The 26,543-nt window shown below is 42.2% G+C and overlaps 1 protein-coding gene across 1 annotated transcript in view; it reads left to right on the top strand.

Annotated features, from left to right (window-relative positions):
- The window catches only part of TRPM1 (transient receptor potential cation channel subfamily M member 1), an 88,632-nt gene that overhangs the window by 41,164 nt on the left and 20,925 nt on the right, over positions 1–26,543 (top strand). Inside the window, exons 11-20 of the mRNA XM_036878709.2 lie at positions 4,039–4,212; positions 5,402–5,536; positions 6,190–6,240; positions 8,505–8,645; positions 9,509–9,538; positions 12,764–13,056; positions 13,979–14,207; positions 22,065–22,187; positions 22,397–22,528; positions 24,520–24,648. Of these exons, the coding sequence (XP_036734604.2) occupies positions 4,039–4,212; positions 5,402–5,536; positions 6,190–6,240; positions 8,505–8,645; positions 9,509–9,538; positions 12,764–13,056; positions 13,979–14,207; positions 22,065–22,187; positions 22,397–22,528; positions 24,520–24,648 (1,437 nt within the window). The remainder of the gene's footprint in view (positions 1–4,038; positions 4,213–5,401; positions 5,537–6,189; positions 6,241–8,504; positions 8,646–9,508; positions 9,539–12,763; positions 13,057–13,978; positions 14,208–22,064; positions 22,188–22,396; positions 22,529–24,519; positions 24,649–26,543) is intronic.

The raw sequence follows: 26,543 nt of genomic DNA, 5'->3' as shown, positions 1-26,543 counted from the left end.
TTAATCTTCGGGGGCAAAGATTGATGTCAAACAAGAGGAGGCAGGAGGAAGGGTGCTGTGATCCTCACTCACTCGGAAGCAGCGAATGGTAGAACAGATCTCTTATTTGACTTTCTTCAACCAAATCAAACTTTAAAAAAAAATCCATGTTTTCACTAATTAACATACTTAACAAATGTTGGTCAGCCACTTCCTATATGCCAAGCCTTGTTCTAGGCTCTCTGGGGACACAGGGCTGAATACAGAAGACCTGCTACAGCCCATACAGAACTCTCCAGGTGGCACTGGTGTGGACATAGGCTGGGAAGGTGAGCAGGAAGAGGAAGACACAAAACAGGTAATCAGACAAATAAATACTGGGCTATAAATTGCATTAAGTGCTCAAAAGGAAAAAAGCACATCTGCATGGCAGGGAATGTTGGGGATAGAGGGTACCAAGGAAGACCTTTCTGAAAACATAGAACCCACACTAAGACCTGACTGGTGAACAGATGCTGGCCCATGAAGAGGGAGAGGCAAACACCTTCCATGAAGAGAGAAGAGCATGGGAGGGGCCTGGGGCAAGAAAGTAATTGATATTTTCAAGTAATTTATTGAAGAGGAAAGAAAAGCCAGTGTGGCTGGGATGCAGAGTGAGAAGAGGGTGACTTAGGAGGAAATTGCAAGCCAGCCAGGAGCTGTGTGTTGCAAAGCCTGCTGACCTACTGTAGGACAGGAAGCTGGGTTCCAAGTGCTTGGTGATCCACTTAAGGACTTTTCTCTTTTTAAGCAATAATAAACATTTATCACCTCACATAGTGTCTATCGTTCAGGAACTTGGGAGTGGCTGAGCTGGGTAGTTCAGGCTCTGAGGCTCTCACGAGATTGTAGTCGAGCAATAGGCTAGGGCTGCAGTCATTTAAAGGCTTGACTGGGGCTGGGGGAGCCCCTTCAGGATGGCTAACTAAATCGCTGGCAGGCTGATGCTGGCTGTTGACTGAGGGCCTCGGTTCCTGTCCATGTGGACTCTCCATAGGGCTGCTTGAAGGTCTTCACAGAATGATGTCTAGAAGTTGTTGCCTTTCTGCCTGGTCTTTCCCTTTTGTTTCCTTGTTATTGCTTTTTTTTTTCAGTTGTTGTATTGTGGTGAAAGATATTTCAATAAAATTTACTATCTTAGCAATTTTTAAGAGTGCAGCTCAGTGGGATTAAGTACATTCACATTGCAGTCGACCATCACCACCCTCCATCCACAGAATGCTTTTCATCTTGGAAAACTGAAACTCTGTATCCTTAAGTGTCAAGTCCACATCTCCCAGCTCACCCAGCTCCTGGCACTCCATTCTGCTTTTTGCTGCTATGAATTCGATGATTCTACATACTTCATACAAGTGTAATCATACAGTATCTATCCTTCTGTGACTGACTCATTTCACTTAGCCTAATGTCCTCAAGGTTCATCCGTGTAGTGACAAGTGTTAGCATTTCCTTCCTTTTTGAGGCTAATATTCCACTGTGCCTGTGTATAAGCCCCATTTTGCTTATCCATTCATCCATCAGTGGACACCTGGGCTGCTTTAACTTTTGGCTACTTTGAATAATGTTGCTATGAACATGGATGTACAAATATCTGTTCGTGTTCCCATATTCAATTCTTTGGGCCCATACCCAGAAGTAGAATTGCTGGATCATGGGGTGATCCTATTTTTTAATATTTTGAGGAGCCACCAAACTTTTCCAGAGCAGCTGCTCCCTTTAAGACTCCCTCTAACAGTGTACAAGGGTTCCAATTCTCCATATTCTCACCAACACGGTCATTTTTGATAAAGGTCATCCTAGTGGGTGTGAGGAAGTATTGTGTGATTTTGATTTGCATTTTCCTAATGGTGAGCCATATTAAGCATCTTTTCATATACTTGTTGGCCATTGTATCTTCTTTCAAGAATGCCTATTCAAGTCCTTTGCCCATTTTTTAATCCGGTGGTTTTCATTTTAGTTGTTGAGTTTTAGGAGTTCTCTAAACATTTTTGGACATTGGTCTCTTATCAATTATGTGATTTGCAAATATTCTCTCCATTTGGTAGATTTCCTTTATTCTTTTGATAATACCTTTTGATGCACAAAGTTTTTAGTTTTGATGAAGTCCAACTTGTCCATTTATTCTTTCATTACCTGTATTTTTTACGTCATATTGAAGAAATTATTTGCAAATCCAGTATCATAAAGATTTTGTCCTGAGTTTTCTTCCAAGAGTTTTATAGTTTTAGCTTTTATGTTTAGTCTTTGATCCATTTTGAGTTAATTTCTGTATATTATATTAGATAAGGGCCCAACTTCATTCTTTGGCATGTGGATATTCAGTTTTCCCATTGCCATTTGTTGAATGCTGTGTCAGTCTTTCACTCAAGACCGTAATGGTCTTGTCTACATGAGGAATCAGCCAGGACACACTTTCTTCCACATCTTTATACTGACCAGGAACCCACAACCCTTGAAACAGTCTCTGCTCTGCTCCACTTAAGGATAAGCAGGAGAGTTCATGGCTCTTTTCATATATTTAACATCATTATGGACCTGACATAGAAAATGCATTGTATGGGCTCAAAGGCAGGTGGGAGGACTGAAGTAATTAGACTACTGATGTAATGCAGTTAAGAGCCAGCACCTTGGACTAGAGCAGGGACAGAGGAAAATCAAGAACTGGACAGAATTAAGCAATAATTTAGCCTTAAACATGGCAGCACTTAGGGATGAATTAGTCATGGAGAGGGCAGTGGGGGGAGCCCCCCAGTCTCTGGCTGGCCACTGCACTGAGATAAGGGACACTGGGAGAGGAATAGCTTGGTGGGAAGGTCCTGAGTGTTCTTGTGGACATCATGAGCTGAAAGAGCCCTTGAGATATCCACGTGGAGGTGCTGAGTGGGCAGCAGGAACTCCGGAGAGACCAGTGAACTAAATCTAGAAAGGAGAGGTTGTGTTGTGGGCAAATAAACGCGGGCTGGCCCTGTGGGGCCCGAGGGTCTTACTGAGGGTGAGCAGAATAGAAAGGAGGAGGCTGAGGACAGAGCCCTGAAGAGGCTTGACATTTACAGCCTATGCGGAGAAGCTGTGGCCAGACAGGAAAGCCGGGGTGTTTGGTGTCAGAAAAGCCGGGAGAGGAAGCATGTCAGACACGCTGAGAACCCAGCATGAGGAGGACTGGAAAACGCCCCCATGGTGGCTTCAGCACAGCCATCAGTGACCCCAGCCAGAGCCAAGAGGGGATGGGAGAAGCAGCCTAGCATGTGGAGGACAGTACGGGAAGGGAAGGAATGGAGAGAGTGTGTAGACAACTCACCGGAAGAGTCTGGCCAGAGGACACGGCAAGCCGGTAAGATAGAAGAGCAGCTGGAGGGGTCAAGATTGTTTCAACACGGGTATCTCTGTGTCTCCAGCCAGACCATACCCACCATGCTCTTCACGTGACCGGAGGACAAGCCCAGGGGCTGGGTCCTCTTCCGCATTCCCTGCTGTTGTCTGAGCAGAGCACAACCTTCCCTTGCTGCTTCTAGCCTGTCACCACACTGTGTATATCTCAGTGGCACCAGGAGATTTGCTTTCCGCAGCATAAGCTCAGTTCACGTTTCTATCCAAGCAGCCATCTGTGGTAGACTCATGGTCTCTGAGCCCCTCACGCTCATTTTTTTCTACATTTGTAACTGTAGGCACTTCTTATTGGTGCCTTTGAACTTACCTCATAGCACCCTTTCCTTTAGGCAAAAACACACATCAATCAAAACGTCAGCCACTTTAAGTATGTAAATGTGCTTCATTAAGCACAGAAGTGACAGTGGTTCATGACTTCAGGGCCTTCTCCAGGCCCACAATGACTGTGTGTGTGCATGTGTGTGTCTGTGTGCATGTGTATGTTCACCTATGGGTGCACGGGTGCCTGTGTGCTTGTGTGCATGTGTGTGTGTGCATGTGTGTGCATGCACAGGTGAGTGGGGAGCAGTGTACTTCTCTGGGACAAGGGGCAACTTTAATACCTTTTTCCAACTCTGTTGCTGTGGACTGCAGCCCCTGGGAAGCCTGGCCCCGCCAACTGACAGCAAGTTCATGGAGAAGGAGAAGAAGCCACCCTTAGCAACTGTGAAGGGGGGCAGAGGAAAAGCAAAGGGCAAGAAGAAAGGGAAAGTGAAAGAGGAGGTGGAGGAAGAAACTGACCCCCGGAAGATCGAGCTGCTGAACTGGGTATGTGGGACATCTTTGCTCCCATTTCCTAGGATCACGGGGCTCGCAGAGCCAGCCTCCCTCTCTGTCCGAGGGAAGGAACAATTCCTGTTGCCTTTGCTTCAGCCCCACCAGGGCCCTGAGTCCCAGAAGGCCGTAGTAGAGCTCTGATAGGATAGTGGCAGTATCTCAAATGCAACAGCACATTGTCTGTGACGCAGCTGGCCAGGTTGTCGTGATCATTAGATGTTCCTGCTCTGGGGGAGTGTGAAGCCAGGCTGAGAGATGGCCGGGTCACCTTGCTCAATAGCCATGCTCTCTACCTGGCAGACATGCAGATACTTAATGCATGAAAATATGGGAACAAAGCAATTATTACTGAATAAATGCAGTTCAGGCAACAGAAGAAGGAGCCTATAACTGGGGAGGGGAGGTAGCAACAGTCATTTGGGCTGCAGGACGCAGCCACCACGCATTGCACGGCAGTCCCTGGCCTTGCTGCTGTCAGGACACAGGCAAGACAGGGTGCTGGGCCTCTGCAGGGACATGTGATTAACACCGTCACGGTCACCCAACCTGGTGGCATGCTGTGTGCCCACGCGGCTCCACCCGGCTGCCCCGCAGGTAATTCACAGCCAAGAAACAAACTGTGCCCCCCTGTTCTCCAGCAAGGCTTCGTGTTATGCTGAGTGTGACAGCTTCCATAATTTTTAAATGAAAGACACAAAGGATAAATAAAGTGTACAGAATATTAAAATCTTCCACCTCAAAAAACATTATTCAACGAGTTCAGAGTTTGGAGATTCAAGGACTGATTGCAGTTTGATTTTGAAAAGAATGCTATGGCTTATGTGGGTCTTCTTTCCCACGTATACATTAGAAGAAAGCAAATAAACTCAATTTTAATTTTTAAAAACCTGAACATTCCATAGAGAGAGTGATAGCAGTCTGGCTGTAAACTTGAACCCTCTTCAACTTGTTTTAAGGAGAAGTTCTTTGATACTTCGATAGGACATGTCAGGGCCGAACTGAGAAGAAAAAAGAGAGGAGATGGGCTGTATTTACTCAAGACAAAGAGCAAAGAGAACCAGCCGCAGATGCTCCAGTATCTGCCGGGTCAAAATATGTTTTCTGAGATGCTTCTGATCTGCCTCCCACCCAGTGCACCTCTGAGAGGCACTCAGGGCCCCCCTCTCCTTGGTCCACACAGGTGAACGCTCTGGAGCAAGCCATGCTGGACGCTCTGGTCTTGGACCGAGTCGACTTTGTGAAGCTCCTGATTGAAAATGGAGTGAACATGCAGCACTTTCTTACGATTCCCAGGCTGGAAGAACTTTACAACACGGTGAGTGTTCTGGTAGGAGGCAGGGCAGAGAACAACTGGCCGTCTGTACACAGGGATACCTCATTTTCTTGCACTTCACAGACACAGCATTGTTTTACAAATTAAAGTCTGTGGCAACCCTGCAATGAGCCCTTTGGTGCCATTTTTCTGATAAGCATGTGCTTGCTTTGTGTCTGTGTGTCACATTTTGGTAATTCTTACAATGTTTCAAACCTTTCCATTATTATCATGTTTGTTATAGTGATCTCTGGTCATATGAGTTCCTGAAAGCTCAGATAATGGTTAGCACTTTTTAGCAGTAAGGCATTTTTAAAATACATACATTGTTTTTTTAGACATAATGCTATCGTGCTCTTAATAGACTACAGTACAGTGGTCCTCAGCAGTTACTTGCTAAAATTTGGTAAATTTCTAATACACTTTTTCACATCATAAGATCCTCTTTAAAATAATTTCATAGAAAGTATTTAACATATCTTGAATGTACTGAATACCTCTTAACCACAACCAGTGCTGTCTTGTAAAAGAAACAGGCTGATAGTGGGTTACATTCCAGCTCTCACGATTCATTAGTTCTACAGAGCAGGGTAGGGTTTCGCTCCTAGAGTTGAAAAGAAAAACATATTTAATATGCTTGAATGCTTCTTTTTCAGAGACTGGGTCCTCCAAACACCCTTCATTTGCTGGTGAGGGATGTAAAAAAGGTCAGTCTGCTGTTTTGTAATCCTCACCCATCGGTATCTTTCAATAAGATATTTTGCAAGGCCATTTTTAAATTTGTAAAATGTGTTGTCATTTTATTGGAGGCATAAGAAATAAAGAATTCCTCTCTCCATAAAGAGAGTTTACTTAAAACCAACAAATAATAATGATCTTTTTTTAAGTTACTGTTCATCCCCACACACATACTGAATGACTGTTGGATTATGGCACCCTGGCATCTTTACCAAGTTCAGGACAACAGCCAGGCAAGGTCTCACCTTAATGCTGACCTGGGCCGCCACCGGCCAATGTAGCCTCATGTCCTAGATCTACTTTAAGGTCTGCTACCCTCTCCTTCACTATATGTCCTTCTGGAAGGGGCGTGCCTCATGTCATTCTGCAGACTGAAGCTGTTAGTTGTTCTTGACCCTTTCTGTTCCCTCATTAGTAAGTGACAGATGTTGCAGGATCTTGTGTCGTCATGGCATTTCTTGAGGCTAGAAGATTAGATTGGGTTATACTAAGAGTGATTAATTTTACTAGAATGCAGTCTATGCCATGCAAAGTGTGGAACATATATTCATACCCTGACCAAGAGAAAAATAACTCAAATGAGAGAATAGAGTTTTCAGTCAGTGTCCTAAACAGGCTGGTCCTATTCCATACAAATACCGAGTTCTAATAATAGGAGAGTTTGGCTTCTCCAGGCACTGATTGGATCTCAACAGAATCTGTGGACCTGGGAACCAACCAGGACCAGCGCCCTTGTTTCTCAGATTTTTTAGATTAGGAAGTACAAACATTCAAAAGCTGCAGCTACCCAAGTTCAGACCCCACATTTCTCACCTAAATCACTTTGATGATCCCTCTCCTGCCTCTGGTCCCACTACCTCCCACCCGCCCCAGTCACGGAGATTCCCGCTTAAAACATTCCAAAACCTTGTGAAGTTCAAGCTTTTATCAAGAACTTGCTCCCCACAGGCCTGGCCCTGTCGTCATGCCCTTCTCTTTCCCATCCATCCCCAGATGCGTGTTCCGTCCCAGGGCCACGCCTTGCTCCCGTCTGCGGCTCTCTCCCTCCTCTCCCCTTGCAATTCCGCTCTGCCGGCTCCTAACTACCCCCCACGTCGCCTGCTCCGGGAACCCCTTTCTCACCCTTCCACCCACCCACCCAGAACCTGCTGTTGCATCAGAGCTGTTTGTGACTTTACCCCTCCCCACCCCACACACCAAAGCTCCCTAAGAGCAAGTCTGTATCTCCTTATCTCTGCAGATGGTGTCCTGGACATGGGCAAGGATCTGATAGGAGCTAAACAAAAAGAATGCCTGAGGAAAGGATTTACTAAATGTGGCTAATCCGAATGTAAAAGGGAGGACATTTAGAATGTGCAGTCTCCACGTGATGGACCCCAGGTGTCCACCATCATTTCAGCCCTAGAAAATTAAGCTAGCAATAAATGGCACATAGTAAAATGTCCTTATAATTGACTGGTCAGTTCTGAGTCCTAGATAAGTCAGCTGCCCAGGGATGTGGGTGACTGATGGACAAATGCAGGCATAGCCTCTCTTAGTGCTTTTCCCCTGCTTCACACACTGACTTTGTCTCAACACAGCCTCTTCCATCTTGTTGCAAAACTCTGCCCCTTCACTGACTCCCAGTTGCAACAGAAAGTTTGTGGTGTTTTTGTTTTTACTGAAATCTGAGGGCCCCCAAAAGTCATGGGGCAGAACTGTGGAGCCTTCCCTACGATGTCCAAGCCCAGGGGTATTCTGTCCCCACACTGGTTCCCATAGAGTCCTCCTTCCTGTTATGATGGTCACGTCCACCTCCTGCAAGAAATCGGGACTCCAACCCCTGAAGCTGGCTTCTCCCCTCAAGCAGCTATCAAAGTGCCATCTCAACAAAACGAATCTGCTTATGCAAAGAAAATCTCCCACCGGCTGCACCACATTCCCTTCACGTTTACACATGCACATTACAGTCCATGCTGTCTATGCCCACAAACAGCCCAGCCCCTACCCTATATATACCCTCATGTTTCCTAACTCTGCTCACTGGGAAAGTTTAATCCACTTCCTGAAGTATGGCTTAACCCATCACCTCCCACAGTCACATGGTAATAGACTGACTATTGGTTAATGCTCCATCTGTTATATCAACACCCAAGTCATGGCCAGGAACCAGCGCTTGGGCCCGAGGTGTGTGATGAATGCCACAGTTCCACTGAGTTCTTAAGGGCCTGAGACACGGCTTCTCTTCCTACAGGGCAACCTGCCGCCCGATTACCATATCAGCCTCATAGACATAGGCCTGGTGCTGGAGTACCTCATGGGCGGGGCCTACCGCTGCCACTACACTCGGAAGAGCTTCCGGACCCTTTACAACAACTTGTTTGGACCCAAGAGGGTAGGCCTAAGTGGGCGGGTGGTTCCGTGGTTCCTGAGCTGTGAGTGGTTTCATTGCTCTCCTTCCCATAACTCAGCCTGTTCAAAGCCACGCTCATCAGCCCACCCCAAGTACACCCCAAGTTCACCTGCCCTCGCTCCTGCAAGGCCTCACCATCTCTATAGATTGCCCAGGCTTCTCTCCTTTACCCCTTAGAAGTCGGGCCACTCAAGCCTCCAACTGCCCGCCCTTTGCCTACCATACGCCTCCTCCTGGGCTGCCTCTCCAAACTGTCCTGACACTGTAGTGGCCCTACCCTTCTGAAGCGAGAAACTTGGCAGTGAACTCCCTGCTGAGAACCTCCCAGTGCCTCCACTGCCTGAGGGACCACCACCAGAAGCTCATCATCACAACATCCGAGGCTCTCTGACCGCCCACAGAAGCCCCCACCTGCATGGGAGACCAGGGACCTCCACCGAAAGCAAACTGTACCACTGGGCAACCTATCTTCCCCAAGATCAAAATCCCACACACTGTGCAAACTCAACTCAGGAGTCAGATCTTCCATGAAGCCCCCCTCGTGTCCCCCCTTAGGGCCACTAGAGCAGAGTCTGCATTCCTGCTGGGGAACGAGTCTGATTCTACCTGGAGTAAGGGTCACGTGTCTGCACGTCTCCTCAACTGACTTCAGCTGATGGAAGCAGAGTTTCCATATAAGCATTTCCTTTCCTTGGATATTGTCCTTAATTGTTAACAATACAAGTACTTTTATGTCTATTATTATTCTCCTACTAATACTACTACTAATGTACTACTAACATGACTACTTCTGACTTTGGTTATCTGATTAAATTGATGTTTTTTTCTTCCCTTTCATTATGCAGCCTAAAGCTCTTAAACTGCTGGGAATGGAAGTAAGTAGGCTTTGTTTTCAATAGTTTTATGATCTCTTGGTCAAATATATGTACCCTCTTCATTTTATATTTGTTTAATGTAAAATGGAATGATTTTGTTTTCCGTGAATAAATCCACTATACTAGATACCAAAGTTACTTAGATGATTTAGTCAAATTATATGAAAGGATCATAGATATTTTTTAAGAAGGAAAAAGCTACCCTATTCAATTTATAGAGTTCAAAATCATGGAGACAAAGAACTAGAGAATAATGCCACTTATATGTGCCAAATCATAAATAATAGCAAAATGAACTCATATTTTTAAAGTCCTAAACAAGTCATTAAATCCTCTAAGAATGCAAATATAATTTAATGTTAGCAGGTCTTTACTATATTGTATTACCCCAATAAGTTCAAGAAGGAAAACAGAATGACAGCATTTTTCAAAAGATGCTAAAGAGGAATGGAAAAAATCTGAAACAGTTTCCTTAACTTGTTTAAAAAGTTTACTAGAAAAAGAATGATGAAATAAAGCAAATGATAAAACAAAAATATTCTCTGATATAGGGAGAAAATTATCTTAAGCAAATAGTATTATTTTGTATCTGGGAAATCAACTAAAGTTCAATCACAATAGGACAAACATACCTAGAAAGAATCTTAGCAAGTAACCTTAAGAACAAAGCACTAGACGTAAAAATATATCAATGAATGGAAGAAATACTGTATCATAACACAGAATATGAAGACTGACTATCGCAAAATTTTTTTTCCAATAAACTCATGAGTTAAACAGTATCCCAATTTCTGTATGGATTCAGGGGAGAAGGTTTTGATTCTATGTTTGTAGTTAAGACTGACCTTCAGCATTGCCACTCATTGCAGATGGAGTTAGAGTCTAATAAGGGTTATGATTTGGAACTTTCCATAAGCTCCTGTTCTCTCAAATCCTTTCTCACATTGGGTTTTTCTGTTGGGTGAAGCTTCATCTATTGTAAAATGGCCCAGCCACATTCCTCTTTTTATACCTTTCACTACCTTTATAGGAACTTTTATAATAAGAGTCTATTCTGGCTTTCTATTTTCTAGGATCAACTTTTATCATTTATATTTTCCTAGAAAATAATTTATTCCATCTAGACTTTCAAATTCATTGGTATGTACCTTTATATAGTATTATAATTTTTTCAGTCTGTTCAGTGTCTTAGTTGTGTGCTCTTTGTTCTTCCAATTTAAAAAAAATTTACATCTTCTTTCTTTTATTTCAACCAAATTTGCCTACATATTTGACTGGCGTTTTTGCCTTATCAAGCAAGTTTCTTTCTTCTGCTTTGTTTTATTCCTTCCTTCCACACTTACTATAGACCTACTATACTCTATTTATTGACTCTATTTCAAAGAGCACCCATTTTCAGTCCTCCCTCTATTCCAATAAGTGCATGAAACATATAAATTTTTCTCTGAGCATTGTTTTCATGGAACCTCACCGGTTTGGGTAAGTAGGACCTTCACTACCATTCATTTCTAAATACTTTTTAATTTCTTCTTTAATCCAGGAGTTATTTAGAAGGGTGTTTTAAATTTTCCAGATACAGATTTTTGTTGTTATCCTTCTGTTGTTGATTTCTAGTTTTATTCTTTGAATGTAGACTGCATGATTTCTGATACTTGGAATTTGTTGATACAGAAAATGTAAAAGGAACTGGGGTATAATGCCTCATGGTGTTAATGATCTATTGTGCTGGAGACAAACATGTACCCTGTTGGTATAATTCTTATGTTTATCTGACAGATCAAAGTTGGGAATTGTGTTATTCAGTTTGCTTCTATATTTACTCATTTTTTCAAGTTCATTGGTGGAAGGTGTTTAGAGTCTTACTGTAATGGCAGGTGTGACAATTTCTCTTCATACATCTAGTTTGTATTTTCTGCTGTTTTATTGGGTTGTTCTCTTTTTCTTTTTGGTTTGTGGCAGTTATTTGCATTTTAGGAAAATTGACTCCTTGCTTGTTATAGTCTTTCTCTAGCAATCTTAAAATTATTTTAAGAAAATGTATATACAATTAATATTTTGATATTATATATTATTGAAAGGCAGGCTTAAAAAGGCTTCTGTTTTACAGCATTTAATTAGCTATATTGGATTTTTATTTAATATATTGTTGAAAATGAAGCTAGATTTATTTTTAAATTTCTCTGATGGCAATGTTTAACCTATGTAGAACAACCTTGCCTAAATTACTGTAACTAGTTTTGCAAATTAGAAAATCAGAACAAAAACATTAAAAAAAAGGCAAGATATGACAGTTTCAATAAAAATGTTATAACAATTTATTATAAGATTATAAAAGTTGGGTCAGTCATGAATAATACACTATAGGAATTAGTGAGCCAGGCACCCAGCCATTCTGACTGTGTGAATGGGGGCAAGTTATTCAGACTTAGGGCCACAATTTTCCCATCTGAGGGAAAGGAAAAATTTCACAATCTCTGAGAACCATTGTAAGAATAAAAATAGGTATTTAACAGGAAAGCTACTTGCAGAAGAGTAAATATCCATTTCTACTATGCAACTCAGTACTGAAGCCCCACGTATTTCCATTCTGCTCCCATGCTTCACCCCCTGTTCTTCCCATCTGTACCCGCCTTACTTCTGAATCCTGCTCCATTTTCCCTTTAGGAAATGGGGAAGGGTGGCCTTCCATATGTACTTCATGGATGAAAGGACTAAGTTCATTCAAAATGGAATGTTTGCTCCCTTAAAGCACTGGTAGGAAAAGCAAAGAGGTTTCCCTCTCCCCTTTTGTACATTTTTCCTGTTAATCTCTGGTTCAACTACTTCTGGCAAAAGAGTATTGGCTTTGAAAGACTTCCCTGAGGAAGTGAACCGTGTGCTTCATCTCTCCCATGGTGCTGTGTGTATTTAAGTCTTTTACTTCGGCAGCGTCTCCTCAGTTTTTAAAGGCTGCTGGAAAATATACCTGCCAGCCCAGCGGTGTAAGTTCCTCAAACAGTAGTATGCTTTTTCAGTTTGTGTGGGTTTAGATGGTTTACTTATCACAATACATACGTGCATCTTTTCAAAGGAATTAATGTCCACTGACTGGGAAATGCAGATGGACATGGACGTAAGAAGCCTCTTTATTCCCCCTACAGAGAGGCTCCCCTTTTTCCAGTAATCCCGAAAGCCTTTGTTGCTCGTTTACAGCAGTATCATGATAACTGTGCTTGTCTCCCTCAGGACGATGAGCTTCCAGCCAAAGGGAAGAAAAAGAAGAAGAAGAAAAAGGAAGAAGAGATCGATATCGACGTGGATGACCCCGCTGTGAGTCGTTTCCAGTACCCCTTCCACGAGCTGATGGTGTGGGCTGTGCTGATGAAACGCCAAAAAATGGCAGTCTTCCTCTGGCAGCGAGGCGAGGAGAACCTGGCCAAGGCCCTGGTGGCCTGCAAGCTCTACAAGTCCATGGCCCACGAGTCCTCTGAGAGCGAGCTGGTGGATGACATCTCCCAGGATCTAGACAACAACTCAAAGTGAGTGTCTCAAGGGAATTTAAGAACCAGGAGGGATGAAGGTCCTAAGTAGTAGCCCCTTTGAAGGGTGGCAGATGTGTTTCTTACTTAAGTACAATTATATTTAAAGTTTGTTCATAAATTGCTTTATCTCTCATATCAGTATTTTCCCCTTTGACGTGTTTCTGGACCATCACTCTTTTTGTGTACTGCCTTCCCATGGATACTACTGAGCCACCCATTTCCTTAAGGAAACACGCACTCAGAGGAGCACAGTTGTAGTTCAAGCTGCATCGCCTTCTCCTTTCTGCCTCCTGTGGCCCCCATCATTCTCCCTCCCAGCGATGAGGCCCTCCCTGCTCTGGGCCTCCACGGCAACCGGACCCTCTCTCTGCCGCAGCATTGAGAGTGTTGCATTCTCTGATGTTATTAGAGTACCACAGACATACAGAGAAAGGCACACATCCTAAATGCACAGCCGGATGACTGTTCACAAATGGAATGCAGTGGTATGACCAGCACCCAGATCAGGAGACAGGACCTTACCTGCACCTGTGATCCCTCCTGGGTGCCTTTCAATGCCTCCCTGCCCCTACCACAAAGAGAAGCACCAGTCCCACAGGTGCATTGTGTCCTCCCTGTCCGCATCCTTGTTTTATGAACATTGTCTTCTCATCTCTGGGGCCCTGGGGCCTGAGAGGCAGACTTGGGGGCAACCTAAAACCCATCTACAGCAAGAGCAGTCGGCCCCCAACATGACCGAAGAGGGGCCCTGGCCCCAGCCCTTCCCCTCTGGCGACGAACCCTGTGATCTCCTGCTCGTAGAGGGCTGGAAGTCGGGATCTGTGACCTGTGGCCCCATGGTGTCCCTGGGGACACGTGTCCCTAACAAGCAGTGTGTCGCCGCTGCAGCTTCAGCCCGGATCCCGTTTCTTTCCCCTAGAGACTTTGGCCAGCTTGCCGTGGAGTTGCTGGACCAGTCCTATAAGCACGATGAGCAGGTCGCCATGAAACTGCTGACCTACGAGCTGAAGAACTGGAGCAACTCCACCTGCCTCAAACTGGCTGTCGCCGCCAAGCACCGGGACTTCATCGCCCACACCTGCAGCCAGATGCTGCTGACAGACATGTGGATGGGAAGGCTGCGAATGAGGAAAAACCCCGGCCTGAAGGTATGTATGACGTGCTGTCAGACCTGTCAGGATGTTACAGTGACACCTGTGAGCTCTTAAGCACCTGCCTGTGCTAAGCACTTCCTGCAGATTATTTCATTTATTCCTCTGAACAACCTCATGAGGGAGAAGCTGTGGTAATTCTTGTCTGATAGATGAAGAACCTAAAGCTTCAAGATTAAATAACTGGCGTAGGATAGGAGCTGGTAGGCGTGGGTCCAAGACTGGAACCCAGGAGGCCTGACACCAGGGTACCTGGTTCACAGAGCTGGGAGTCCCTCCTGACTAACTATGCACCCCTGGACAGGCCATCGAGCCCACCATTAAACAGCTACCTGAATTCTATTTCTATAGATTCCCTTAGATATATAGAATTACATATAGATATAAATTTATAGATAAAATTGTGATAATATTTTAATTGGTGATGTTTTCATTACATGGGGTTTATGAAAGAATAAGAAGCTAAGAAAGAGTTTGAAAAGGATGTTAGGGGTAAAAAACTGTATTGTGATCTGCTGTTTGTTAACTACTAAATTATCTTAAGCAGAGATTCTAATCTTCAGATCACCCAGCTCCATAGTGGAAATATTATAGTGATCTCATGGATTTGCTATGGACAAAGAAAAGACAACATATGTTATACTATGTAGCATGTTTCTGGCAAATAGAAGGCACCCTTTCTTAAAAATATGAATGTTATGCCTAAAGTATCCAATTCGATATAATGCACTAAGCTGACATTATACATAACTTTGGATATTGATAAATAGTTTTCAGAACACCAAGAATAATGAGTAGATCCTAAAGCTTTTTTTTTTTTTTAAATAATTATTTTTTATTGAAGGGTAGTTGACGCACAGTATTACATTACATTAGTTTCAAGTGTACAACACAGTGGTAGAACATTTATATACATAATTCTAGGTTCCAGCTATCACCCTACCAAGCTGTTACAATATCTTGACTATATTCCTTATGCTATACATTACATCCCGGTTACTTATTTATTTTACCATTGGAAGTCTGTCCTTTTTTTTTTTTTTTTTGTGAGGGCATCTCTCATATTTATTGATCAAATGGTTGTTAACAACAATAAAATTCTGTATAGGGGAGTCAATGCTCAATGCACAATCATTAATCCACCCCAAGCCTAATTTTCGTCAGTCTCCAATTTTCTGAGGCATAACAAACAGATCCTAAAGCTTTTAAAGAAAATAAAGATTACCTACAAAGGGATGAGTATCAGATTAGCATCAGATTTTCCATCAATAATACTAAATACTGGGACCTTCCTTATTTTGAGAGGAAAACGTTTGGAACTTGGAAATTTTTATGTAGTTCAGCTATTTAAAACATGAGGCTAGAAAATATCTATTTAAGATAGGCAAAGATTCAAGTTATATACTTCCTACATACCTATTCAAAAAAACTTCAGCAGGCATTCCAGGAAAAGAAGTGTAAAAATTGCAAGAAAAAATATGATGTGGAATGTGAGAAACAAGCTCCAAGTTTTAAAAATCCCCGTCCAAAAGCTATGCAAGAGGATGTAAAGGCAGTCAGATTAAATGAGTTTATGGAGTCAGTGGGGGGAAAGAAGAACTGGAAGAATAGAAATGATTCCAATAAATAGATGGAGAGACTAAGAAGCTACAGAGAACAGAGAATAGAGGTTAGAGAAACAAGAACAGTTTATAATCCTTAACAAGAAAATCCTTAATGAGCACATAGAAGGGGAATCAAATTTCAGGAAAATAAAAAACTGCACACAAAGATAAGGTTCCATTACAATTCAAATTAAAATTTGGAATGATTTGGACTGGTAGAGTATAAAAAAGACCATTTGACCTCTGATTCTGACAACATGGTCCTTTAGGGGCACCAGAATTCTGCATTAAAATTATAACCATAGCATGCCATGTAGAGGCGCAGTAAACAAAATGTATATAGTAACAAAAATGTAAATGCTTTTTATTGGTTCTCAACTTTTAGAATAATCCTATGGACAAGCATTAAAGACTTAACTATGGTTCCTAAACAGAATACAAATGTTTTCAAGTATGAAAATACATAAGCAAAAGTACAGCTGAGAAAAGTTGGGAGGGGGAAGGAGGAGGGGAAAACAGTGTAAAAGAGAATATCCCCATATTAGAAGGTACAGAATCGAAACTATCAAAAGTTGTTGAAACAAGAGATAAAGGTTTCAGTTACAAAGGTAGCTTGGTAGGAACTAAAAATACTGATGTGTCTATTAAACATGGGAGCAGGGGAGGAATGGATTGAAATAAAATAATCTGGTGTAAAATAATAAGATGCCAATAGAATTAAATTAGTAAAGAATATAACAAATCAACAGGAAACTAACAAAGAAATAGAAATCTATCACCTATGTTGTTAAAAATATTAAAGTATCAATAAGATCTAGAACCAGAAATAGAAGTGATTGTCTAAAAAATAACTCTAGAATTTCTCTTAAAGACAAATGATATGAAACCATATATTGAAAAAACAAATTGTGAATCTGGGTATAGCAATCCAGAATAACCAACATCAAGATACATTTTAACAAAATTGCAAGATTTTAATGAAAAAGAAAAAATTCTTCAGGCAGTTAGGCAAAAAAAATAACAAGTGACTTATAAGGAAAAGCACTTAGATTATCATCAGACTTTCAGCAGCAACTGTTTATATCAGAGAACAAAAATGGCACACCCAGAAAATACACCAGAAATAAAATGTGAGGCAAGGATTTTATATCCAGTAAATGGAACTGTCATATATAAAGGGTACACACAAACTTTACCAACAGGCAAGGACCCAAGGAAGTACTGTTCCTATGAGCCCTTTCTGAAGAATCTATTAGAGTAAGAGATTTGAAGAACCAAATAGCCAGTGAGGCATCAGCATAAGGACTATTGGTAAGCATCAGATACATATTTACTTGTGCTGAGATTAAGCGCTGAGATTAAGAAGGAAGGAGCACAGTATGTAATGTTTATATATTCTGATAACCTAGATATAATACAACCATTTAAAAAAGGGGAAGCAACCTATGCAGAACAAAACTGTAACTGTTTTCAGCAACCCTCATTGATAGTAGTGGTAGTAATATCGTTATTTTGAAACCATAAAGTCCAAGCAACTAAGTAGTGATGGGGTTATTTTAGTTCTATTATCCTGTCTCTCCTTGAGAACTAGGAGTCCATGTGGAGCCAAGGAAATGCAGTTGTAATCTGCAAGAGAGTAAGTAGAAAGCCTACCGTGCTCAACTGGAAGCAGCCGTATGAATTAATTCCAGCTCTGACCAATGAAAAGCTTGGAAACAATGATCTGCCCCAAAGCAATGAACATCCTTAGTGCCCAGATTGTGGTCTAGAAATTGCATTTCCCACTAACTGAAGACAGAACTTCTTGGAGAAATGGTTGAGTCCAGGTCTGGAGTAGGAAATGTACAAGATGAGCTTGGAACACATCTTGACCTAATAAATGCCAACGAAGCTGTCACAGATCGGTAGGTTCAGAGCAGGGGACCCAGGAACCCACTTGTGGAAGCTTCCACTGGCCAAAGACAGGACAGTGTGACTCAACAATATTACATACGTCAATGGATTGAAACATAGCAAACTGGTTTAAATTCATGAGTTCACAACAGTATTTTTAAAAAATAATCAGTCACCTTCAGTGGATGATTGGTAAGCCAATTCATTATCTTGAAAACAGGCAAATAAAAGGAAAAGAATCAAGTATTTATTCTGAATTTCCTACGTGAACTGTACCCCTGGGTAAACACTGAGTAGATGAGGGGAAGCATCTCTGTAAAATTATTCCAACAAAGCAATGAAAAATGATAGAATTAGAACATGATTAATTTTCAACACCCAATGAGTGAGTTAATCTAGCGTTGAACGTTCACGGCTGCTAACATCACTACAAGACAGACAGTCTGCTTCCTGATGAAAGAACACGCCATCTACAGTCTTGCCAAAGTGGACCTGCTCTGGCCTCCGCATCCAGCTGCCAAATGGCGGGACATAAATAGGACAGAAGAGCATCTCAAATGGCACATGAGTCTTGCAATCCTCCAAATCCACTCCGTAATCAACTCTGCAGGTCCACATCCTCTAGCTCTTCAACAGTGAGGAAACAATTTAAAAACCATTTTTAAAGATGCCAGAATTTTAAAGGACAGGATTAAACGGTAGCTGTCCAATGGAAATAAAAGGCAAGCCAACATATGTCATTTAAAATTTTCTAGCTACACTGAGGAAAAATTTTAAGTTATAAAAAATGTTTAAAGTAACATGGTAAAAACTAAAAAAGAAACAGTTGAAATTAATTTAACAGTATATTTGTTTGAATCAGTATATACAAAATATTGTCATTTCAAAATGTTATCAATAGGAAAAAAAATCATTCATGAGGTAGTCTATATTCTTTTTTTTTTTTTTTACTAATCTTGGAAATCTGGTGGGTGTTTTGTACTTACAGCACATCCCAGTTTGGACCAGCCGCATTTCAACTGCTCAGTGGCAACATGTGGCTTATGGCCCCAAACTGGACAACCCAGGTTTAGGGATGCATGCTCGGGTGATAAAGCTATAAAATAACAGAATCTATTCCTTTAAAGTCAGGATGGAGACTTCTTTTCGGGGGGTTGGCTTGTAGTGGGGACGAGGTACAGGGAGGGGTTTCTGCAGGGCTGATGCCAGCCAATTTTATAACCCAGGTGTGATAATAAAATCAAGGATGCTTACTTTATAATGGCTCATGAATCTGTACCTTTGTGTGCTTTTGCATATCTGTGGTTTATTTTACAATAAAAAGCTTTACGAGACTTTGTTTCTGGGAGCAGGACTTGAGAAGTAGAGGGATGTGACCAGGGATCTTTTTTACTATAATTCCATTTAGGTTATGCAGTTTTGCAACAACATGCCTGTATTACTTTGATTTTTAAAATATTAATAAACAAAACTCAGAAATAGACACCCAAGAAAATTGATTAGGTTGCTATCACTTCCTTCTTTTTTTTTTACCTAATGCTTCTTTTAAATACTGTGTATACCAAAAGGTATAGATATATTTTTAATTGAGGTATAATGTCTTACTGTATACTATTATTTTCAGGTATACCTCATACTGACTCAATATTTTTGTACATTATGAAAAGATCTCCATGATAAGTCTAGTTACCATCTGTCACCACACAAAGTCGTTACAATATTATTGCCTATATTCCTTATGCTGCACATCCCATCCCCAGGACTTACTAATGTTATAACTGGGAATTTATATCTCTTAATCCCCTTCACCTATTTCACCACCCCAACTCCTCCCTGCTCTGCTAATCAACAGTTTGTTTCCTGTATCTGTGAGTCTGTGTTTGTTTTGTATCTTCTTTTGTTTTTTTTTGTTCCAATTCCACATGCAAGTGAAATAATATGGCATTTGTCTTTCTCTTTCTGACTTCACTTAATGTCCTCTAGGTCCATGCATGTTGTCACAAATAGCAAGATTTTCCTGTTTTTTATAGTTGAGCAATATTCCATTGTGTATCTATACCACATCTTATTTATCTTTCATCTCTTGATGGACACTTGGGTTGCTCTGATATCTTGGCTTTTGTAAATAAGGCTGCAATAAACATAGAGGTGCACATATCTCTTCGATTTGGTGTTTTCATTTTCTTCAGATAAATATCCAGAAGTGGAATTGCTGGATCATATGATATTTCTATTTTTAATTTTTTGATGAACCATCCATAGCTGTTGCACCAAAATGTATAAATATTTTTAAGTATCAAGTTTCCTTCAAGCATTTCTGAATTTGCAATGTAAAAATATAATTATTTAAAAGTGGGAGTTGCTTGGGTTATTCTTTTTAACTAAATTTTTGAACAGGTAAAATCATATGCACTTGGCTCAAAAATAAAAATAAAACTATTTGAAAGTGTCAGTGACAAGTCTCTCTCCCACGCCTGTCCTCATCTGCCCTGTACCTGGCCAGTGGCAACTACTGATACTTGTTTTTTGAATATCTTTCCATACAGAAAGCTACTATGCCCACATATTCTCCATGTTTCCTCTTTTTCCTGGGAGTTGGCATAGTCACATTTTTGTACCTTGCCTTTTCACTTAATCTGGGAGCTCTTTCCATAAGTATTACGTAGAAAGTTTCCTCATTCTTTCCTAGCTGACTTATAGTCCATTACTGCAGATTAATACACAGCCAGTCCCCGTGGAGGCCAGTCCCATATAGTGATGTCACACTCCTGCCACAATGATTGCTCTTGGACACAAACTGTGTCTCGTGTATCTGTTAGATAAATGTCCAGAAGTGGAACTGGTGACCCCACAGAGGTCTTGCAATTTTGATAGGTTTGACCAGCCCTGCCTGTGGGGTTGTCCCAATTTACACTTCCACCAACAATGTAGGGGAATGTCTGCTTTCCCACAGTCTCACCACCACGGTGTGTGTGAGTAGATGTTTGAATGTTTCCAACTTGATGGTAAACATTGACATCTCTGTGCACGTATTTTGCATTTAACTTACTATACATGAAGGTGAACACATTTTCCTATCAGTACCTGTGTATCTCAGTTCATAGCTTTTGCCCATTTTTCTGCTGGATTGTTGGAATTTTTCCTTTCAATTTCTGGAAGTTCCTTTCAAATGAGAAAGATTGAGCAGTAAATATGTTTTCCATGAGTTGTTTTTACTCTGGGTATGGCATTTCGGCTGTGAAGGTTGGAAGTACCAAATATATTGATCTTTTCTGTGATTACTTCTCTTTTTTCCATTAATCATTTTTTAAAATTAAAGTATAATTGTTCTTGATTTGGGCACATAATGAGAAAGGCCATCCCCAACTATCCACTTCTGAAAGAATTCTGCAATTACTTTTAGATATTTTCACATTCTTTCTCCTCTACCCCAACCCTGCCATTTTTTTTTTCTTTTATGAAATCTTTAAGCTAGATCAAATTTATTCTGGTGTGAGATGTAGATCCAGCTTAATTGTTTTCTAGATGATCACCCAGTTTCTCAGTACCACTTATTAAATAGTCCACCTTTATTCATCCAATCTGATGTACTTTTTATCACATACTAATTTTCTATGAGTACTTGAGTCTCTTGCTGGACCTTCCGTCTTGTTCCATTATTTGGTCTATTCATGCACCTGTACTACATGGTCTTACTTGCTGATGTTTTATAATATTATTTTTATATATGGTAGGAAGAGTGCTTTTGCATTGTTTTTAATAGTGGATTCCTGAGGGAAAATTTTCAAACTCAGTACTGAGCACTGGCAGCAGGTTTCAGGGGTGGAGACTCACAACACGGCACACCACACTGCTGAAAACGACAGCAAGATTTTCCATCTGTGGCCCAGGCCACTCTTTTGCTGTGTAGACAGAGCCCGAGTCACATTCAACTCCCAACTTTTGGTTCACATAATCACACTTAATTGAAGTTATTTCTGTATAAAATAACTTCGGCCTACTTCCCTAGAGGTACCATTATATTTCACCTATTTATTTTTACTTATTGTATTTTAATCTAAAAACCTACCTAGGTTGAAACTTATTGTAAGATCTTTGTTTTTGAGTTACGATTCCCCCCAATACTACTTGCTATTCATCTACAAAAATTTGGTGAATGTTCTTAAATTTTTCACTGTAATTCTACCAATGGACCAAACCAAAGAAGTCACAGAACATCAGGGCAGAGATAAATCTGTTCCGGGGCCACAAGGTTTTGGAGTAACGTCAAAAGTTATCATTTCAAATTTTTACCTATACTAGGAAAATTTTCAAGAATTGCCATAGTCTAAAAATCCATTTTCTTCATCATGCATAGGTTATAATGGGGATTCTTCTTCCCCCCACCATCCTATTTTTGGAATTTCGGACATACGATGACCTCTCGTATCAGACATCCAAGGAAAATGAAGATGGTAAAGAAAAAGAAGAAGAGAATGTGGTTAGTGATGCCCCAGATCATGAAAGTACCCATTTGCTCTCTTTTTCAGAACTGAGATTTCTCTTACCATGAATTTAGAGACTGCAGTGATTGGAAGGTTTTTATAATCTTTTCTTTTTTTTCTCTAAGGCTCCTGTCTGTTAAACATTGTGCTGGGGGACGTTTCCTATTCAGCAACCTTCTTGCCATGCGCTGTGCTCTGTTTCCAGGACGCGAATGCAGATGCCGCCTCAAGGCAGGGCGACGAGGAGAATGAGCTCGAAAAGCAGAGGCGTATTCCCGTCGGCACGAAGATCTGTGAATTCTATAACGCTCCCATTGTCAAGTTCTGGTTTTACACAGTAAGGCCCTCTTGTTAACATTTGCTGTTTGACCTGTTTTGAACACTTAGCTATGTTAGAATCAAGACAAATGTCAAGGGCTTTAAAAAATGTTTCACAATTCACTGAACTAAAATGAATTATGAAAATGAAACTGGAACTCATTCAGATCTTCTACTACAATTGGATCTAGATGCCTCATCATACATTTATATCTATGTAGGAATGTGGCCATCCCAGCCCTGACACACCATTTTTCATAAAGCAAAACAGACTCTAAGGTGACTTAAGATGAAGGATTTTTTTAAAGTGTCTTATGTAATATAAACTTAGGGAAGTATAGTTTTATTTTAAAATGAACAAAGATGACTAGTGATTTACAGACAAACTCAGAGATGCCATGTTTTCGTGAAGTTGGCGGGGTTACTAAAAGGATGTGTTTAACCCAGAGCATGAATTCCTAGAACAGGGGAGCAGAGCAAGGCGTCCACATGCTGAGAGGCAGAGCAGCCTGAGACTCTCCCCTCCGTGGGTGGCCACTGTCTCAGCATCCCCAGGAGTGTGTGGCATGTCCCCAAAGGGCTGCCCCTGCCTCATGCATGCTGGTTCTTCCACGGAGGCACAGGAGCAGGGTGCTGGGGAGATGGAGCACGTGGGAAGGCCATGGGGGAAAGCGACCCGACCACAGGTGGTCCTCAGCACAACTGGCAGGCCCGAGGCAGCTCCGGCAACCATGGCCGTCTAGGGGAGGCCCAAGCCTCTTCCTGATGTCCCAAGCACCAAGCCACAGCCCACAGCAGGCAGGCCCCAGCAGTGTGGCTCCAAGGCCAGGGAAGAGGCAAAAGATGAGGGTGGGCAGGGGACAAGTGCTCTGGGGAGCAGTACTTGGGGGCCAGCCTGGGGACCAGGCCATTGTGAGTCTGGATGCCCAACATTTTGACAGTCACATTTGGTGATGTAGCAAAGCCACCAGTGCCCTCCTGCTCTGGGCAGAGCCAGCTGCACCTGGCCTGCAGGAGAGCTCAGCACAGATTCAGCTTAGCAGGCAAGGCCAGAAAGCCACAGGCCCATCCCACCAGGACACCTGAATGGTATCTCTGCCCATGGGGGTGCTTACTACACGTTTCACACTTTCCCAGAGGTTTCTGACACAACCCAAATTTGAGAACTCTGGTTCTGATCCACCTGCCAAGAGTCAGTAGTGGAGACAAAGGATGTTACCTGTGTACTAGTAAAGCTTATACACTTGGGAGGGGGAATATTAAAAAACGAAAAGGACTGCTGATTCACAAATACACAATTGGTAGCTGATGAGTTGCCACCCAAGACCTCAGAAAGGGTGTCTGCCAGGGAAGGCCCTGAAGCTCGCCAGCATCACAGTGAATCCACCTCCGCCAACTTCAGCCCACCTCCCTCCGCTTCCTTCCTCACTGCACATACCTCACCCCCCTCCCTTCTACATCTTTTCTTGCCACAAAGACAGAGCCCCTGTTCTGGCCACAGAATATCTCAGACATGTCAGTACTAACTGAGGGGACACGGGAGAGCCCTGTGTGCCTGGGCTAACAACTCAGCGTCCTCCCTTCTAACCTCCCACATCCGTCAGTCCTGAAAAGATTCAAGAGGGAAATTTTCAAGGGAGGGAGAAATAACGTTTCCCGACTTCCAGGAACATAGAAGACATACCAGTAAACTACTAAGTTTCCCCACTTATCATAATTTTGTCTCCCTGATTTCCCCCAGAAGGTGAGAGCAGCAACAAATACATCTTCATTTAGAAAATGAAATGTCAGAGTCCGCCTGGATTGTGCTAACAGACAAAATGCCTCCCGATCTGCTGCAGATTTTATCTGGGCTGGTGATGTGATTAGAAGGTTTCCGCTCAATGACTCAGTCCAGTTGGAAATGAAATTTGGTTTAGAAGATGTGTCAACCTGAAAACGGAGTTTCAAAACTTTTTTCCACCATGTGTTTTCTTCCTGTACACTGCCAGCAGTTGTTTTGTCTTTCAGATATCATACCTGGGCTACCTACTGCTTTTCAACTATGTCATCCTGGTGCGCATGGACCGCTGGCCCTGTCTCCAGGAATGGGTCGTCATCTCCTACATCTTGAGCCTGGCGTTAGAGAAGATCCGAGAGGTGATTACTCCAAAGGCCTGTCCCAACCCACCAACCACTGACTTCAGCTCAGATAGACCTTCTTCTTATTTCTTATGCAAATTCCAAGTTCCATGTGGTGTCTTTCTTTTGCGGTCTCACAACTACAAGTTTATTCCATTCCCATGCTTAAGATTTATATGCCTTCTGCTTTCAGCTGAATTTGAACTGGAGACTGAAACCACGAGGCAAAATAAATGATGCCTACGAAGGCAACAGTAAATGCTCCAGGTAGCTGAGATAAACCAAATACTACAACTGGGTACAAATTGTGGCTCAGTTTTCTGGCAAAAGAAATGAAAAACAGAAAGATAAAAGAGCGAACATTTTCCCTGCAACTCAGGACTCAGAATAGCACAGTCCTAGCTCAGGTTCCCTACACCCATGATAGGAATTCTTATGCGACTGATTCTTCAAAGGAGGCCTCTCAGGAGATTCCAGGGAGGGAGAGAAGGGGCCAAAGCAGGAAAGAGAAAGGGCTGAGAAAGGTGTGCCTTCAGTGAAATTTGTCCCTGGCCTAATCCTGCAGGGAACTCTGAGGATACTGGACACTGTGGCGTCTGTACCACCTTGAACGAACATGGGAAAGGCTGCTCCAAGCCTAACAACAGCACCTGCAGCAAAGGTGGGGGCTGGGCACCCCCCCCGGCATAAGCCACCAAAGGACCTGGACAGGCCACTAGAGCATCTGCTACAAACAGAGGGAGCAAGATTTTCAACTAAGTGTTGAAAAAGGACAGACACCATCTCATGCCTGACTCGTATCACAGAGGACTGAAAGTTAACATGCACCTCTGAGAGGACAATCTCCGCAGGTGGCGGAAGCAGCAGGGGCCAGATACTTCTCTTTCTAATAGCATCTGCAAATGTTTCTCAGCATCCCCAAGGTTTTAATACACTCTCTTAGCTTAGAAAGAGAAAACTTAGATCCAAGAGAAAATGAACTTGAACTGAAAAAGGGCGCAGAAGGATTTCACATTCTCTCTGCAGCTGATCCAGAGCAGCACTCTTACTGTGTTGTTACTCGTGACCCTTTCACTGAACTGAAAATATTCCTGGCAACTTCTTTGTGGTAGAATTTGATGCTTTCAGTCTGATGAGAACCTAAAAATCCAAGAATACCAAATCCAAAATTTTATAACTCACCTTCTTCGACTACTACTCTTTCATTTCTAGTTGAGATCATTCAAACTCGGTAGATGTTACAACTGGGAGTTGGTTCCCCATACCATCTCTAGTGCCACTGTGGTCTTGCTGAGCATCAGCCATGTGCTAAAATACACCTTACTCCAGGAGCTCACCCTTCAGTGATAGGAAAGAGGGTGTGCTTCAGCCAGAGTGCATGAGGTGTTGAACTAGTGAGTCCCTTCTGTGTTGTCTGATGAACAGCCACCGCCCCCTACCACCCTTGCGGTCCCCAGTGCCTACCCAGAGTCTCCATAACTAAAGGGGTGCCACCTTGGGGCTTGCTCTGTGTGTTCTAGTGCATGCTGGTAGTTAAAGAGTTCCCATTTTACTCTGAGGAAGTGGTGACTTGCAATCAGTGACGATTTTTCAAAGGGTAATATTGCAAGTAGGAGAAATCAAGTTTAACTTTCCTAGCTAAGCTGCAAAGGAATTTTGGCAAATAAACATCTCCTAGCCCAATTCTGCCATCTCCACAGGTGGCTTATCCTTCCGTGGGGCTACACGGGTTCATCTTTGCTATAGAGTTTTCCTCCTGGACTAACTGTGCAGCAGGGGCTAACAGGCACATGTCCAGAGAATTAGAAAAGAAATCCAGAGGCAGCTGCTTTAATTATAGCCAGAAGGACATAATTTAGAAGGCATTTCCTGAGAGTTTGTGAAACACTGAATCTAGGAATACAGAGGATTCC

The sequence above is a fragment of the Manis pentadactyla genome, chromosome 18 (assembly GCF_030020395.1).
Source record: "Manis pentadactyla isolate mManPen7 chromosome 18, mManPen7.hap1, whole genome shotgun sequence".
Lineage (NCBI taxonomy): Eukaryota > Metazoa > Chordata > Mammalia > Pholidota > Manidae > Manis > Manis pentadactyla.
Note: the sequence above shows the minus strand (reverse complement) of the source record. Positions and strands in the feature narration are given on the sequence as shown.